Source organism: Loxodonta africana, chromosome X, assembly GCF_030014295.1.
Source record: "Loxodonta africana isolate mLoxAfr1 chromosome X, mLoxAfr1.hap2, whole genome shotgun sequence".
In the NCBI taxonomy this organism is placed as follows: Eukaryota; Metazoa; Chordata; class Mammalia; order Proboscidea; family Elephantidae; genus Loxodonta; species Loxodonta africana.
Genome location: NC_087369.1, coordinates 139,923,002 through 139,939,947, shown reverse-complemented (window position 1 = coordinate 139,939,947; position 16,946 = coordinate 139,923,002). Strand labels below are relative to the sequence as shown.

Below are 16,946 nucleotides of genomic sequence, written 5' to 3'. Positions count from 1 at the left end.
GTAATTGCTTCTTCAAAAGCTAAGTGTATTCACTTTAATAGACTGTTCATTGCTCTAAGATTAGAAGATTGTGCTCTATTTTTTGTTACTGTATTAGATTGTTCTCTTTTATGAAGAGGTGATAGATGATAGTAGATGGTGGTAGTTTTTTTTTCTTTGAAGTGTTTCAAGTTGGCAAAAAAAAAAAAGAAGTTGGTGCCCTATGTCAATCCCCAAAGTGATATTTGCCCATGAAATCCCGATGTCTGGAAACCACCTCCGTATACTGTCTTTTTTTTTTTTTGGTGAGAGAGCACTCAGGGAACCAATGGGAGGCCGTAAGAAATGTACTTTTGTTGAGTACACCTACTGGCTAGGCACCCAGGTTTACATGTATATGATTTCTCCATAAAGCTTTACAATATGAATTAGGTATTCTCATTTTACAGATAAGAAAATGGAGGTTGATAGAAGATAAATAACTTGTATAAGGAATGTACGAAGACAGGAAGCCAAATCCACATCTCTCTGTCCCTAGAATACTGTTTCCTATAATGCCACATCCCTTGTTACAGAGAGCTTCTAACACTAATATTGAGGAAGAATATTCTTCATTCTAGGAAACCCTGGTGGCATAGTGGTTAAGAACTACAGCTGCTAACCAAAAGGCCAGCAGTTCAAATTCACCAGCTGGCTCCTTGGAAACTCTATGGGGCAGTTCTACTCTGTCCTATAGGGTAGCTATAAGTCAGAATCGACTCGATGGCAAAGGGTTTTTTTTGTTTGTTTGTTTATTCTTCATTCTTTCTTTGCATACATTTTGATGCTACCTTTTCAAACTCACTTTCTGACTTGTAATTTTGCAGTGTATTTATATAGTGATAATAAACATTAAAAAAAAAAATCTTATAAGTGTCAGTCAGTATTATTCTCTTAATCTTGGTTCCCAACTTTTTTGCCCTTTTCTTTAAATAAGCATATAAAACTTATCAAGAAATCTTCGTATGGTAACACCCTAATTATCCGCATTTGGCACAACCAGCAGCACCAGGGCAAACCACAAGTCCTCAGGCTGAAGTCAGTGACAGCCAAGCTGCCTCAAAGAATTGAAGACATCAAGAGCAAAGAAGAAACATGGGGCCAATCATACTGTCACCCAGACCCTGAGACTGAAGATACTTTGTGACTGGTTAGTAAGCCAATGACATGACAATTCAGTCTGTCAGGTAAAGTACATAAGAATAAGAAAGCCAAAATAAGGAGGAAGAAAGAGAGGGCAAGGACAGGGAGAGAGGGGGAGACAGAGTGATGAGAGAAGCCGAAGGAAGCGGGAAGGAGAGCATGCACATAAAATTGGCACTGGAAGAAAGCATGGAGGCAAAACGAAGGCAAACGTGCAATTACCTAGAAAACCCAGAACACTCCAAAACCAAGCAGGATTAAGAAGGGTGAGACTGTAGCTCCCTAGCGTCTAATTTATATACTGTGCAATTACCTAGAAAACCCAGAACACTCCAAAACCAAGCAGGATTAAGAAGGGTGAGACTGTAGCTCCCTAGCGTCTAATTTATATACTGAAAACAAACGCAGCAAAGAAATATAAACTTACAGATGAACTCTTAACAGTGTTCATTTTAGAAATATATATTTTTAAAAGGCATGTAGCTGGATGAACCCTGGAACCTACTGCCCTGAGATAATCTTTAAACCTTAAACCAAAAATACCCCCGGAAGTCTTCTTAAAACCAAAGAATAGTTCAGCTTAACTAGTACCAAATGGCTGCCTTGAGCATTGTGCTCTTTTAATATGTATCTATATGGGATCAAAAATGACAAAAGCAACTCGGAAGATTAGATAGGAAGCTTAGGAGGCAGTGAGTTTATGCTAATGGGGGAGGAACAACTCAGAAAAGGAGAGTGAGAACGGTTGCAGAACTTGAAAAATATAATCGATGTCACTGAGTTGTACATGTAATTGCTGAATTGGTCTATGTTTTGATATGTATGTTCTCAACAACAAAATAAATAAAAAGGGACATAGCTATTGCAGTATAATTTAGGGGTCCAAAATCTGAATTTCTGTTTTCTAAAATTCAAATTATTAAAACAAGAGTTTAGTTTTCTCACATTCTTCAATTTACTGAAGTCATCCAAAAATAAAGCCACATGTTTAACAAGTGTTGGTGACCAACTTTTAATAACACATATTTAATTTTCAGAAACATATGCTTACCATCAACAACATTATCAGGGTTACACTGCCCCAGATGTTATTTCATTGGTACATTATATCAATATTTACAAAGGCTTTCAAATTCAACAACTCAAAACAAAACAGCTTAATTTTTAAAACTACAATGCTTTAAAAAAATGTAAACATTTCATTTTTACATTATTGTAAAAAAGAAGACTCACTCCTTTATGCAACTTAATTTTTTTTTTAAGTGAGCAAAGCCTGTACTCATGAATAAAGAATGAAAAGAATTCTTTACATAGAAACATTGTGCTCCAGTGTGGCAAGAAAAAAATATATATATATATACACATACAAAGAAAAGAATCAAGTCCACAATTTAGACCACACAAAAAAAATCTTGTCCCGAAATTGAAAAATTTATAAAAACAATTTACACATGGTTGTCGACCTTGTGAAAACCTGTATAGCATGTTCAAAATCATAACTCAATCAAAAGATACCACTTTTCCTTAAAAATGAAATTTTGTGCAAAAGAAATAGTTTAAGCTAAAAACAAGACCGTCCCCTAGTAAGAAGCCAAAAGAGCCATGGAAATAATTTAACTCTGTTAGATTTAGTACATATAATCAAAAGGCACACACGTGATTAATATATTAATATATTTTCATGCAGAAAACTGTGCATGTTCACAACAATTACATAATAAAAACACAAACATAACAAAACATAAAGCCTAATGTTTGGAGATGTTATTCTAGCCACATTCCTTTCTAGTCTACAAGGCCAGGGTTTACTAGATCATCAACACTGCTTCTCAAAAATATATTATATTTGAACAATTTTCAATTAAAAAACAAAAAACGATGTCAGCCTGAAGCACTATAATATTTTTTCAGTTTTGATACATATAGAAACTTACTGATATGCGTATTTTAAATGTGATTTCAAATTAAGATACATTTTTCCTTTTATTAATAAACACTTTGATTGCTCCAGTGAAGTCAGCAGAGAGAAGAACTTCTGTGTTATCTGTCTTCATAACACCTTAAAAACATAAAAAAAAAAAAGTTTTTAGTTGATTTTACAGGGAACATGAAGCCTGCTATGACAATTGTCACATGGCCAAGACCCTCCACCTTTCAGAGGAAAGGTTCTCTGCCTACCTTTTCTGTCTCTTTTTTTTGCTCATTCCTGTATGCTTTCATTCCATTGTACCTTCCCTCCTCTCTGAGGCTCACGTCTACTTACCTGTCTTAGCTGGTCTTTCCCTGGCTTGGGATATAGTCCCTGGGGGCCTGGATGCTCGGTCCCAGGTAGTCTAGGCCTCAACGCCGTCTAATGCTTCATTTCATGGCAAGGGGCTGTTATTCAGCCCCCAGGACTGGAATGACGGCAGAATGCAACCAGCCGGGCAAGTCTGAGGCTAACAGGGGTCTCTAATGAAGTTGACAGTACGGTTTAGTGTAGAGCAAGACATACTGAAACGACTGTAAAATGAAGTGTACACGTTTGCTGTGAATGCTGACAGCACCTTTGCCTTTCAGCTATGTAGCTATGCTGAACAGCAAAACGGCTTACCTCTTATATTTGCCAGTTGTGTAAAAACATTCAATAAAAACAAATTCAGTGTTAACTACCTCTACTGCACATAGGCCAAATTGTAGATTTAAGAAGGTATGGTTAGTAGGGAAGAAAAGAATGCTGACTTTAACTGGAAAGTTGTATACAGGATGTGCTAGGCAAAATGGTTTCACTCAGATTTGCTAAAAACATATCCTAAGCCTTTGAATATTCCCCATCACCTTTTTAGCACATCTCAAAGTGGTGCTGTGCAGTAACAGCAGCAGCAAAGGACTGAGGGAGATGCTGAAAGGACAGAGAAGAAAATAATTCATCATATACATAAAATGCGTCATAAGACACAATGATAGTGAAGATGTTAATGATGTCAACTACAGGCCAGGCTTTTTGCGGAGCACTTCACATATGTTACCTTTAATTCTTACCATCACCCTGTAAACTACGTATTAACACCATTTTACACACGAGGAAAACAAACTCAACTTGCCAAATATGTCAGAGATGAAGAGATTGGGCAATCATATATACTTTATGATCCTGTACCCTTGGGTATTAAGATTTTAATCTTAGATTACACCTGCTGTTGTGTGCCATCGAGTGGAATTCACTAATTAGATACCAAACCTGTTGCTGTCATGTCGATTCCGACTCATAGCGACCCTGTAGGACAGAGTAGAACTGCCTCATAGGGTTTCCTAGGCTGTAATCTTTATGGGCACAGATTGCCAGGTCTTTTCTCCCATGGAACCGCTGGTGGGTTTGAACTGCCCAACTTTTTGCCTAGCAGCTGAGCACTTAACCATTGCGCCACCAGGGCTGTCTAGACACCTAAAACCAAACCAAACCTGTTGTCGCTGAGTCAATTCCAACTCAAAGCGACCTTACAGGATGGAGTAGAACTGCTCCATAGGATTTCCAGGGAGCGGCTGGTGGATTCAAACTGCTGACCTTTTGGTTAGCAGCTGAGCTCTTAACCACTGCAGTACCAGGGTTGCTAGATAGGTACAAAACAGCAAACACAAATCTGAGTATGAGCCTTTAAAAGTTGTACCTCTTTAAAAAGGACCCAGCGAAGTAATTGAACCTTAGTTCCATTAGAAGTTTAAAAAAAAAAGAAGAAAATCAATGTACTCTTCGTTTTTCCTCAAATTCTAAAAGCTGGAATTTCCTGTGGAATATATAAGGGAGAATGTATAGAGGGTAAAAAGGTATCACTAGAAAAGAGAAAACCAAATGACTAAAGTTAGAAAACAGAAACTGGATTTGGTTCTGAGAAGAAAAGATAAAGAAAATAGAAATATTTCCAAACTAGGTATTTTGTAAGGGTTTAATAATTCTGACTCAGTGTATTTTTAAATCTTTTGTAATTAAAGATGTGCTACATTGAAGTTAGACTGAAGTTCACCTTTGTTTATCAGAAATTTTTTTCATTGAGAAAAGAAACAGATAGTATAAATACTACCACTAGGGAAATGACTTGAGGTTAAATTAAAAAATACTGGAGTACTTTTCTGTATTCAAATATTTTTTTAGAAGTACCCTTTGTATTTTGTATCTATTGTTGTAGCTTTAAGTCTCTCTAAAAGGCCTGGCTGTAATCTCTAGAGTTAGAAAACACATTAAGAAGCCATTCTGTAATTGATGTGACTAATACAAACTTGTTTTCACTAACTGGTCCACATTTGCATGGCATTACTATACTCCTAATGACTAACAGTGACCATTTTTACATAATTAGCACTCAATACCACTTGTTGATGGTTTCTGTTCACTTCAGAATCTGAGGATTTTATATAACTGGAATTACTACTCATTCTCAAAGCCTATGCTGCAAATGGCAAGAAATTAAAACCCAGTGCCATGGAGTCGATTCCAACTCATAGCAACCCTAGAGGACAAAGTAGCACTGCCCATAGAGTTTCCAAGGCTGTAATTTTTGTGGAAGCAGACTTCCACATCTTTCTCCTGAGAAGTGGCTAGTGGCTTTGAACCACTGACTTTTCAGTTAGCATAGCAGCCAAGCGCTTAACCAACAAGCCACCAGGGCTCCTTGGCAAGAAATTAGTCTTGTAAATAGTTACCTATCCTGAAAACCTGAGAAGCTGTTAAATTGTGACAAGCAGAAAATAACAGTTTTTATTTTAATTCATTCATTTGACATACTTTTATTAAGTACCTAGTATATGTAGGCACCCCAGTGGTGCAGTGGTTAAGCGTTAGGCTGCTAACCAATAGGGTGGCAGTTTGAATCCACCAGCTGCTCCTTAGAAACCCTATGGGGCAGTTCTACTCTGTCCTATAGGGTTGCTATGAGTAGCAATTGACTTGACGGCAATGGATTTGGGTTTTCCTTTAAAATATGAAGGCAAGCACAGTGCTACCAAAAAACCCCACTGCTATCAAGTTGATTCCAACTCAAAGCGACCCTATAGGACTGAGTAGAACTGAACTGCGATACAACAATAAATAAGACATATAAAGTCTCTGTCCTCACGGAGATGATAGTTTAGTAGCAGAGATAAATCACTGAAGAAGTTTTGTATTCCTATGTCTTGTTTGCATTTCTCCAAAAAGAATGGTTGGCCACAATTAGAAAATTCCAAAATTTTCATTTTTAATTCCCAGTTGAATTTAAAAGAAAAACTTCAGAGGAATATGTTACTGAAATATTCAGAAATGGATATCCTACAACCATTATGTTGTAAACAATATTCTTTATACTCATGAAAACCTCATAATACCCATTACTAGGAAAGTGAGGCTACTAAATGCTGACTAGAAAAAATACAGGTCAAATTAAACAACAGTGCCTACCAGACGGCATGGTATCCAAAGCCTCAGGATCTTCATCTTTACCGTTGCCTTCTGATTTTTCAGATTGCACATCCAAAGATAACATTAAACTTGGGTTTGGAGCAAAGATTGCCGATGTGACAACTGCATTATGAGCTGAGAAAAAAACATTTACTTCAGCGTTAACTGATAAACTTGATACTAAACATCAAGACACACAAAAAGTGTGTATATTATATGCCAAATATCTTTTAAATCTAATAGCAATAGTAAGAACCATCAAAAAGAAACAAAACCAAAAATATTTTCTAATAAAATACCACATACAAGTTCTGAGATTCCATGACTTCTCAAATTTTACAGTGTAAGTTCTTCCTTAGTATAGAAAAATCAAACAAGTAAATCCAAACACAAAGCAAAAGCAGTCAGAACTGCCAAAGTGTCTCTCTAAAATAATGCCTATACAAATTTACTTCCAATACATCTTCATTCTAACTTTATTCACAAATAAGACATGCAAAAGTAGGCATTAACTTACCTTTAATACCTTCCCAGAAGTCATTACGATCTCTTCTGACTGAAGTAAACTTGCTTAGGTCATGGTAAGTACTCCAAATATAAACATATTTATCTTCTGAGCCACTGACAAGGTAACTAAAATCATGGCTAAAGGCAGAGGAAAAAGAAAAAAAGAAAAAAAAAAATCAAAATTTTGTTTAGGTTTTGCTCTTACCAGTACTTCCTACTTTAAAATTCCTAAAAAACACCTGAGAGAGCTAGTTGAAAATGTAGGCTCCTAGTCTCACTCCTTACTTTGGATGCTGAGGTCTGATATGGGGCCCAGGCAAACTGTATTTTTATCAACGCCCTAGCTGGTTCACCCACACTTAGAGGAACACTGGCCTAAGGAATGAAAAACTTTACCAACTGAATAACTGGGTAATTACTGGGCAAAGCAAGAAGAAGGGAAGAACTGATAAGTGCTGAATGCAAGAGGGTTAGAGGGAAAAAGGGGTGGGTAACCCTATTTCAAAGGAGCCCTGGTGGCACAATGGTTAAGTGCTTGGCTGCTAACCAAAAGGTTGGCAGTTCAAACCCACCAATGATTCCTTGGGAGAAAAACCTGGCAATCTGCTCCCGTATAGATTTCCAGCTTGAGAAACCCTATAGGGCAGTTCTACTCCGTCATATAGGGTCACTATGAGTCAGAATTGACTCAACGGTAACGGGTTTGGTTTTTGTTTTTGGAAAGGTATAAATACAGAGACATTGGGCTTTAGGATGGTAAAACGCTTTATTAGCTCCTGTACCTAAAAGGATCAGGATCATTGGGCAGGGTGGGGTGGGGAAGTAAACCTTCTTTTAAGGGAACTGGGAAAAAGAGGGTGAGAACAGCTGCACAACTTGAAGAATGTAATCAACGTCACCAAATTGTACACGTAGAAACTGCTGAAGTGGAGTAAGTCCTACAGTGTATATTTTCAACAACAAAAAATAAATTATTAAAAAAAAAAAAAGTACATAAAAAGGTAAAAGCAAAAAGCTACAGGTGGGAGTCTTCTAATTCTCATTGTGTAACTAACTGTGTGACTTTAGGCAAATCACTTAATGTTTGTCATCTTAGTTTCTTCATTTGCAGAATATGGGCAATTCTAACTATCTACCATACAGGTGGATGAGGTTAAGTATTATGAAACGATAAAATGAGATACCAGGTGTCAAAGTGCAAAGATAATAAAAACATGAAAACATAAGGCATAGATGAATGAAAAAATGGGAGTAGGGGAGAAATGTTCTAGTCTCTTTTGAGAATTTACCTGAAACTTGCTTTGATCTGGCTGCTGCTATTGACATAACCCTTATACTTCATGGACAGTGACAAATCTCTAAGATCATATAGTCTGATTCTGGAGTCATTTGAAGTTACCAGTATCTACAAATAAGTCAAAAGTGAAAAACATCATTTTTAAGTCTATATTAAGCTATAAGCCAAAAAGGTGCTACACACATGCAGAACAAATACACCTCCCAAACTAGAAAAAGCAGTAGTACCGTATTTTTCTCAAATAACGTGCACACACATATAACGAGCATAGTGCACCTAGGAAAATGTGTGAAGGGATTGCACGGTTGGGAAAAAAATGTATAATGTGTGTGTTATTTGCATAAAAAGTGGTATTCCATAGGAAAGGGAATATATTGCTAAGATTAAGAGCTAATATTCAAGAGCTGACATATAGTGTGGAGAGAGATAGTTCTGAATAGTATATGCAGTACCTTATTTTCTCCAGGTAAAGGCTCAATGCCAGTAATTTTTCTTCCAACCCTGTTGCGCCCTCTGGTAGATCGGACATGTATTTGCGTATGGTATTTCAAATGCTAAAAAGAAATCATAAATTAAAAATTAGAATTAGGAGGAACCTCAAAGATCAGATCAATTTCTCAGAAAGACATGGTATCATTTGCTCCAATTTACAGGTAAGATAGCTAAAGTCCAGAGGATCAACTTCCCCAAAGTCACAAAAGTGTTTTTCTAAGTATTCAATTATATAAATTACATAAAATCATCAGTTACCTCTGTATCATAGAAAATACATCTGCCATCATATGTCCCAATAACTGCATATTTGCCATTCTGACAGAAATTTGCAGCTGTGATCAATTTTGTTTGACCATCTACTTCATTCCACAAAGCCACTTTTTTGTCAGGTATATTCCAAAGGCGGAGCTTTCCATCCAAGGACCCACTTAGAAAATACCTGTCATCCTAACAAGTTGGCAAAAGAGAAAGCTTTCATTTTACATCAAGAAAAAGCCGTTAGCAAATCAAAATATTAGAAATAATGTTTAAAACATATAGATCTCTTTTAAAAGTACAAAAGCAGTCTTCAGGCAAACATAATTCTATTCACCAAAAACAGTAACAACAATTAAAAGCCTCCATATTCGGTTTGAAGAAATGATGCTCTCCATCACTTAAACTGCCTTTTTCGCAATATGGATGTTAATAGATGTGTCTGAGTGTGTGCTGCATGGGAGGAGAGTTCTGTGATCAAGTAAGTTTGAGAAATTCTGGGCTGCAGACTTCAGAATTCTCAGAGTTGTTACTAAGTTAACACGCATTCTGAATCTCCAAAAGGGGGATAAAACAGTAGTGTTTCCAACTTCCTTAATCACAGACTTTGTTTTGGTGGGGAGGGAATAAAAACGAACATCTAGCAGGAACATGCTTTGGGAAACATTATCCTATGATGCTATGTTTGCCCATATCCTCCTCTGGGATACATGGAACACTTGGATAAAAGAGAAACACCAGTTAGTGGCCCACAGGAGCAGTCATTATTTTGAACTATGGCAATAAGTCAGTGGAGAAGTATGTCAATATTCAAATTCTCTATTTGACTTGAAACCAGGGGTTCTCAACTGGGAACAATTTGGCCTCATAGGGACATCTGGCAATGTCTGGAGACATTTTTTATTGGCACAACTGTGATGGGGGTAGGGGCCAGGGATGCTGCAAAACATACTAACATGGACAAGACAGTCTCTTCCCCGGCCCAAAATCTTAGTTCCAAGGTTGAGAAACTGTGTTCTAAATGAGACCGGTCCTATCATTAAGCTGATCTAATTTTTGATAATATAAGAAGTGAAGATTAAATAACCGGAATGCCAAAACAAGAAACAGTGTCTCTACTCTGTTCAATATTCTTATTCTTACCCAACCCTGAACTTTGAAAACAATATGCTAAGTGAAATGAGCCAGACACAAAAGGGCAAATATTGTATGACTGAATGTATATGAAATATCTAGAACAGATAAATGCATAAAAACCAAAGTCTACTATTGGTTACCAGGGGCTGGGGGATGGGGAATTATGATGTAAGGAATACTGGGTTTCTGTTTTGAGTAATGAAAAACTCGTAAAAAGAGGTGACGATCATACAACATGGTGAATGCAATAAATGTCACTAAATTGTAAACTTAAAAATGGTTAAAATGACAAATTTTTGTTATATGTATTTTACCACAACGAAACAAACAAACAAAAAAAAGACAATGGGGAAAAAAGAAGGGGCGTTAAACATATACAGATGAGGACATAATCGGAAATGTAATTATACATCAGTGGAGGCGTGTGAACGTTGGTGGGTCAGCGCTCAAGTCCTCCACTTGTTTTAATCTAGCTAGTGGAGTCAGCATCAACATGTGATTTCTCTTGTGCTTAAAGTGGCAAAACGCTAATTTAGGCATTGATAATAAGTGATATTGAGATGAACAATGTTTTGACATTTGATAGGAATTAAGTATCTCTTCTAATGAATTTGGGCCTTTGACCCTTTTAATCTTTTCTTCCTTGTTTCTTCCTTCCTCCGCCCTGCCAATTTTCCTGCCTATATATTTCCCTTTCTCATTTATCTATATACTGTCTCCCCTTCTTCCTCCATCGTTAGTAGGATACTTTATTTCTTTATACCCTTCATGTCTCATAAAGAATTTTGAGTGTCTTTTCACTGTTATATTGAGAATATAACATTCCTAGTTCTTCTAATTCAGACTAGCAAAATACCGACTTTTCTCAATTTTTACAACAAAATGAAACACTAAATTAAGTTGCTTTTAACTACATGGCTGTTAATTTTTTTTCCTGTAATCTAGTAGTTGCCCTCTAGAGAAGCCAGGTTCTCTTACCTTCTTTATAGTGTAATAACCACAAAAACCTATATAAACAGTTACTTACTCTTGGATGAAAAGCTATGGCAGTGACAAAATCTATATGTTGAAAACAGCAAAGACATTCTCTTCTGGAAATGTGCCACAACCTGACTGTTTTATCCATGGAAGAAGAAAGAAGAAAGTAGTTCTATGGAGAAAAGGACATTGATCATTTTACCACCATATGGAGAAAAAAACAAAACTTACTTACACAATAAAAATGAACTTCACAGCTATGTATCTCAATAGTTTTATTATTAGTATTGTTGTATGCAGCATCAGAATGAACAGAAGATTATTGAAATCACTTGGAAGATCTCATTTTTTCCCCAAACAGTTAATTACCATATTTCATTGTTCTCAGAATTTTTCACATTAGTTATTCTGAAATTAGGGTGAATCTTATGGTTTATGTCAAAAGAAATTTACCAGGCACCATAGAGAGGACTAAGTTGTACCTTAGTTGTCATAGCCTTCATATACAGGAACTTAGCTATGAGTACAAGGCATCTATTCATTTAATTGTCACTTCGGTTCAGTTATTTCCACACTGACAACACTGGTGGACTTCAACTCACATCTGGACCCTTAACTGTCAATTACAATGTTTTTAAAAAGATTGCCCTATAATGCAGCATGGGAATGACAAGTTATTGTGCACCTGTCACATCCTAGGCAAGGCAATTAGACAGTAGAAACTGTCAAATCTCTCAGAATAGATCACAGAATTTTCAAAGCTAGAAGACAGTAGTATTAACTAATTCAGGCAAAGTGACAGCCCATTGCTCAGAACCAAACAACTATCTGTCAAAATCTTCCAGCTGATAGAAGCTCTTTAACTTCCAAACATAATCTATTCAAAGTGGAGAACTATGACTTTTACTGAACTAGGAAACAACACCCCAGTATTCTTTGGTATGCTTAAAAGGTGCTAAACAAATCAAGGTAAAAATAATGATGATCTCTTAACTACCACCCCCATGTATCTGTCAGTTTGTTGTACTGTGGGGGCTTGCGTGTTGCTGTGATGCTGGAAGCTATGCTACCGGTATTCAGATACCAGTCACCCATGGAGGACAGGTTTCAACTGAGCTTCCAGACTAAGACATACTAGGAACAAGGACCCAGAGGTCTACTTCTGAAAAGCATTAGCCAGTGAAAACCTTATGAATAGCAGCAGAACGTTGCCTGATATAGTGCTGGGAGATGAGCCTCCCAGGTTGGAAGGCACTCAAAAGACGACTGGGGGAGAGCTGCTTCCTCAAAGTAGAGTTGACCTTAATGATGTGGATGGAGTCAAGCTTTCGGGACCTTCCTTTGCTGATGTGGAACAACTCAAAATGAGAAGAAACAGCTGCAAAAATCCATTAAAAATCGGAACCTGGAATGTACGAAGTATGAATCTAGGAAAATTGGAAATTGTCAAAAATGAAATGGAACGCATAAACATCGATATCCTCGGCTGAAATGGACTGATATTGGACATTTTGAATCCAACAATCATATAGTCTACTATGCTGGGAATGACAACTCCAAGAGGAATGGTGTTGCATTCATTGTGAAAAAGGACATTTCAACTAAAAGCAAAGAGGTTTCCGGGATAAAATAAATGCTTCAAAGGTCAGCGGACCAGGGGCTGGGGTCTGGGGAACATGGTTTGAGGGGACTTTTAAGTCAATTGGCAAAATAATTCTATTATGAAAACATTCTGCATCCCACTTTGAAATGTGGCGTCTGGGGTCCTAAATGCTAACAAGCAGCCATCTAAGATACATCAATTGGTCTCAACCCACCTGGAGCAAAGGAAAATGAAGAACACCAAGGTCACACAACAACTAAGAACCCAAGAGACAGAAAGGGCCACATGAACCAGAGACCTACATCATCCTGAGACAAGAAGAACTAGTTGGTGCCCGGCCACAATCGATGACTGCCCTGTCAGGGAGCACAACAGAGAACTCCTGAGGGAGCAGGAGATCAGTGGGATACAGACCTCAAATTCTCATAAAAAGACCATACCTAATGGTCTGACTGCGACTAGAGGAATCCCAGTGGCAATGCTCCCCAGACCCTCTAATGGCACAGGACAGGAACCACCCCCGAAGACAACTCATCAGACATGAAAGGGACTGGTCAGCGTGGGGGAGAGAGATGCTGATGAAGAGAGAGCTAATTAAATCAGGTGGACACTGGAGAGTGTGTTGGCAACTCTTGACTGGAGGGGGGATGGGAAGATAGAGAGGGAAGACGGCAAAATTGGCACGAAACGAGAGACTGAAAGGGCTGACTCAATAGGGGGAGAGCAAGTGGGAGAAGGGAGTAAGATACATGTAAACTTACATGTGACAGACTGATTGGAATTGTAAGTGTTCACTTGAAGCTTAATAAAAGTTAATTAAAAAAAAAAAACATTTCAAGATCTATCTTGAAGTACGATGCTGTCTGTGATAGGATAACATCCATATGCCTACGAGGAAGACCAGTTAATAAGACTATTACTCAAATTTATGCACCAACCACTAAGGCCAAAGATGAAGAAATTGAAGATTTTTATCAGTGGCTGCAGTCTGAAAACGATCGAACATGCAATCAGGATGCATTGATAATTGCTGGCGATTGGAATGCAAAAGTTGGAAACAAAGAAGGAGGATCAGTAGTTGGAAACTATGGCCTTGGTGACAGAAACAATGCTGGAGACCAAATGAAAGAATTTTGCAAGACCAATGACTTCTTCATTGCAAATACCTTCTTTCACCAATATAAACGGCGACTACACACATGGGCCTCGCCAGATGGAATGCACAGGAATTAAATTGACTACATCTGTGGAAAGAGACAATGGAAAAGCTCAATATCACCAGTCAGAGCAAGGCCAGGGGATGACTGTGGAACAGACCATCAATTGCTCATATGCAAGTTCAAGAAACTGAAGAAAACCAAAACAAGTCCATGCGAGCCAAAATACAACCTTGAATATATCCCACCTGAATTTAGAGACCATCTCAAGAACAAATTAGATGCACTGACCACTAATGACAGAAGACCAGACGAGTTGTGGAATGATATCAAGGACATCATACATGAAGAAAGCAAGAGGTCCTTGAAAAGACAGGAAAGAAATAAAAGACCAAGATGGATGTCAGAGGGGACTCTGAAACTTGCTCTCGAACGTCAAGCAGCTAAAGCAAAAAGAAATGATGAAGCTAAAGAACTGAACAGAAGATTTCAAAGGGCAGTTCGAGAAGACAAAGTTAAGTGTTATAATGACACGTGAAAAGAACTGGAGATAGAAAATCAAAAGGGAAGAACATGCTTGGCGTTTCTCAAGCTGAAACAGGAAAAAATTCAAGCCTCAAGTTGCAATAGTGAAGGACTCGATGCGGAAAATATTAAACAACAAAAGCAGCATCAAAAGAAGCTGGAAGGAATACACAGAGTTACTATACCAAAAAGAATTGATCAATGTTCAACCATTTCAGGAGGTAGCATATGATCAGGAACCAATGGTAATGAAGGAAAAAGTCCAAGCTGCTCTGAAGGCATTGGCAAAATACAAGGCTCCAGGAATTGGCAGACTATCAATTGAGATGTTTCAACAAATGGATGCAGCGCTGGAAGTGCTCACTCGTCTATACCAAGAAATTTGGAAGAGAGCTACCTGGCCAACCAACTGGAAAAGATCCATATTTATGCTTATTCCCAAGAAAGGTGATTCAACCAAATGTGGCAACTATCAAACTCTATCATTAATATCACACGCAAGCAAAATTTTGCAAAAGATCATTCAAAAGTGGCTGTAGCAGTTTATCGACAGGGAACTGCTAGAAATTCAGGCCAGATTCATAAGAGGACATAGAACCAGGGATATCATTGCTGATGTCAGATAGATCTTGGCTGAAAGCAGAGAATACCAGAAGTACCTGTGTTTTATTGACTACGCTAAGGCATTCGACTGTGTGGAACATAACGAGTTATGGATAACACTGCCAAGAATGGGAATTCCAGAACACTTAATTGCGCTTACGAGGAACCCGTACATAGATCAAGTGGCAGTTGTTTGGACAGAACAAGGGGATACTGAGTGGTTTAAAGTCAGGAAAGCTATGCATCAGGGTTGTATCCTTTCACCACACCTATTCAATCTGTATGCTGAGCAAATAATCTGAGAAGCTGGACTATATGAAGTAGAATGGGGCATAAGGATTACAGGAAGACTCATTAATAACCTGCAATATGCAGATAACGCAACCCTGCTTGCTGAAAGTGAAGAGGACTTGAAGCACTTACTGATGAAGATTAAAGATCATAGCCTTCAGTATGGACTGCACCTCAACATAAAGAAAATAAAAATCCTCACAACTGGACCAATGAGCAATACCATGATAAATGAAGAAAAGACTGAAGTTGTCAAGGATTTCATTTTACTTGGATGTACAATCAACCGCCATGGAAGAAGCAGTCAAGAAATCAAAAGATGCATTGCATTGGGTAAATCTGCTGCAATGGACCTTTTTAACCAGTTGCAAGAGCAAAGGTGTCACCTTGAAGACTAAGGTGTGCCTGATGCAAGCCATGGTATTTTCAATCACATCATATGCATGTGAAAGCTGGACAATGAATAAGGAAGACAGAAGAAGAATTGATGCCTTTGAATTGTGCTGTTGGGGGAGAATATTGAATATACCATGGACTGCCAAAAGAATGAACAAATCTGTCTTAGGAGTACAGCCAGAATGCTCCTTAGAAGGAATGATAGCGAGACTGCATCTTACATACTTTGGACATGTTGTCAGGAGGGATCAGTCCCTGGATAAGGACATCATGCATGGCAGAGTAAAGGGCCAGCGGAAAAGACGAAGTCCCTTAAGGAGGTGGATTGACACAGTGGCTGCAGCAATGCGCTCAAACATAACAAGGACTGTAAGGATGGTGCAGGACCGGGCAGTATTTTGTTCTGTGGTATATAGGGTCGCTATGAGTTGGAACCGACTCGACGGCCCCTGACAACAACAACACTAAGTACTTATGATGCATTAAGCATTGCTCCTAGTACTCTACAGCAACCCTATGAGGTAGGTACATTATTATCTCCTTTATTCATAAAGAACAAGAACACTGAGGTACAGAGAGGTTAAATAACTTGCTTGAGATTACACAGGTCAACACCATGTAGTCCGGCTCTAAAGCCAGGCTCTAACCACTACACTACTGTGGAGACTGGTTAAGTAGAACACATGTTATGAAAAGCAACAAGATGCTTTGTTATTTGCTGAAAGTAATTAAGATTCTACAGTCTCTGAATGTAAAAAGACTAAGTGCAAATAATGAACTTGATACATAACTGTTCTGATAAATATATGCTGGTTTTATTTGTAGCCTAGTGGCGCAGTGGTTAAGAGCTCAGCTACTAACCAAAAGGTCGGCAGTTTGAATCCACCACCTGCGTCTTGGAAACCCTATGGGGCAGTTCTACTCTGTCCTATAGAGTCACTATGAGTCGGAATTGACTTGATGGCAACAGGTTTGCTTTTTTGGTTGGTTTTAGCTAGTTTAAAAAGTGTGAATTTTATACGGTATACTTGTTTTTAAACAGTGTACCTTATAATTAAAAAAGGGAATTTTAAAAGATCAATAATAACTTCTGAAAAATCCATCATTTTTACTTTCAAGATCCACTCACTT

At 37.9% G+C, this 16,946-nt stretch overlaps 1 protein-coding gene across 1 annotated transcript in view; it reads right to left on the bottom strand.

The window, feature by feature from the left end:
- Positions 1–1,784: 1,784 nt before the first annotated feature.
- WDR44 (WD repeat domain 44) overlaps positions 1,785–16,946 on the bottom strand; it is a 96,433-nt gene continuing 81,271 nt past the window's right edge. Inside the window, exons 14-20 of the mRNA XM_064278707.1 lie at positions 11,290–11,412; positions 9,126–9,317; positions 8,828–8,929; positions 8,368–8,483; positions 7,089–7,216; positions 6,572–6,706; positions 1,785–3,220 (exon numbers count right to left, since the gene is read on the bottom strand). Coding sequence (XP_064134777.1) covers positions 3,126–3,220; positions 6,572–6,706; positions 7,089–7,216; positions 8,368–8,483; positions 8,828–8,929; positions 9,126–9,317; positions 11,290–11,412 — 891 coding nt within the window. The 3' untranslated portion in view covers positions 1,785–3,125. The remainder of the gene's footprint in view (positions 3,221–6,571; positions 6,707–7,088; positions 7,217–8,367; positions 8,484–8,827; positions 8,930–9,125; positions 9,318–11,289; positions 11,413–16,946) is intronic.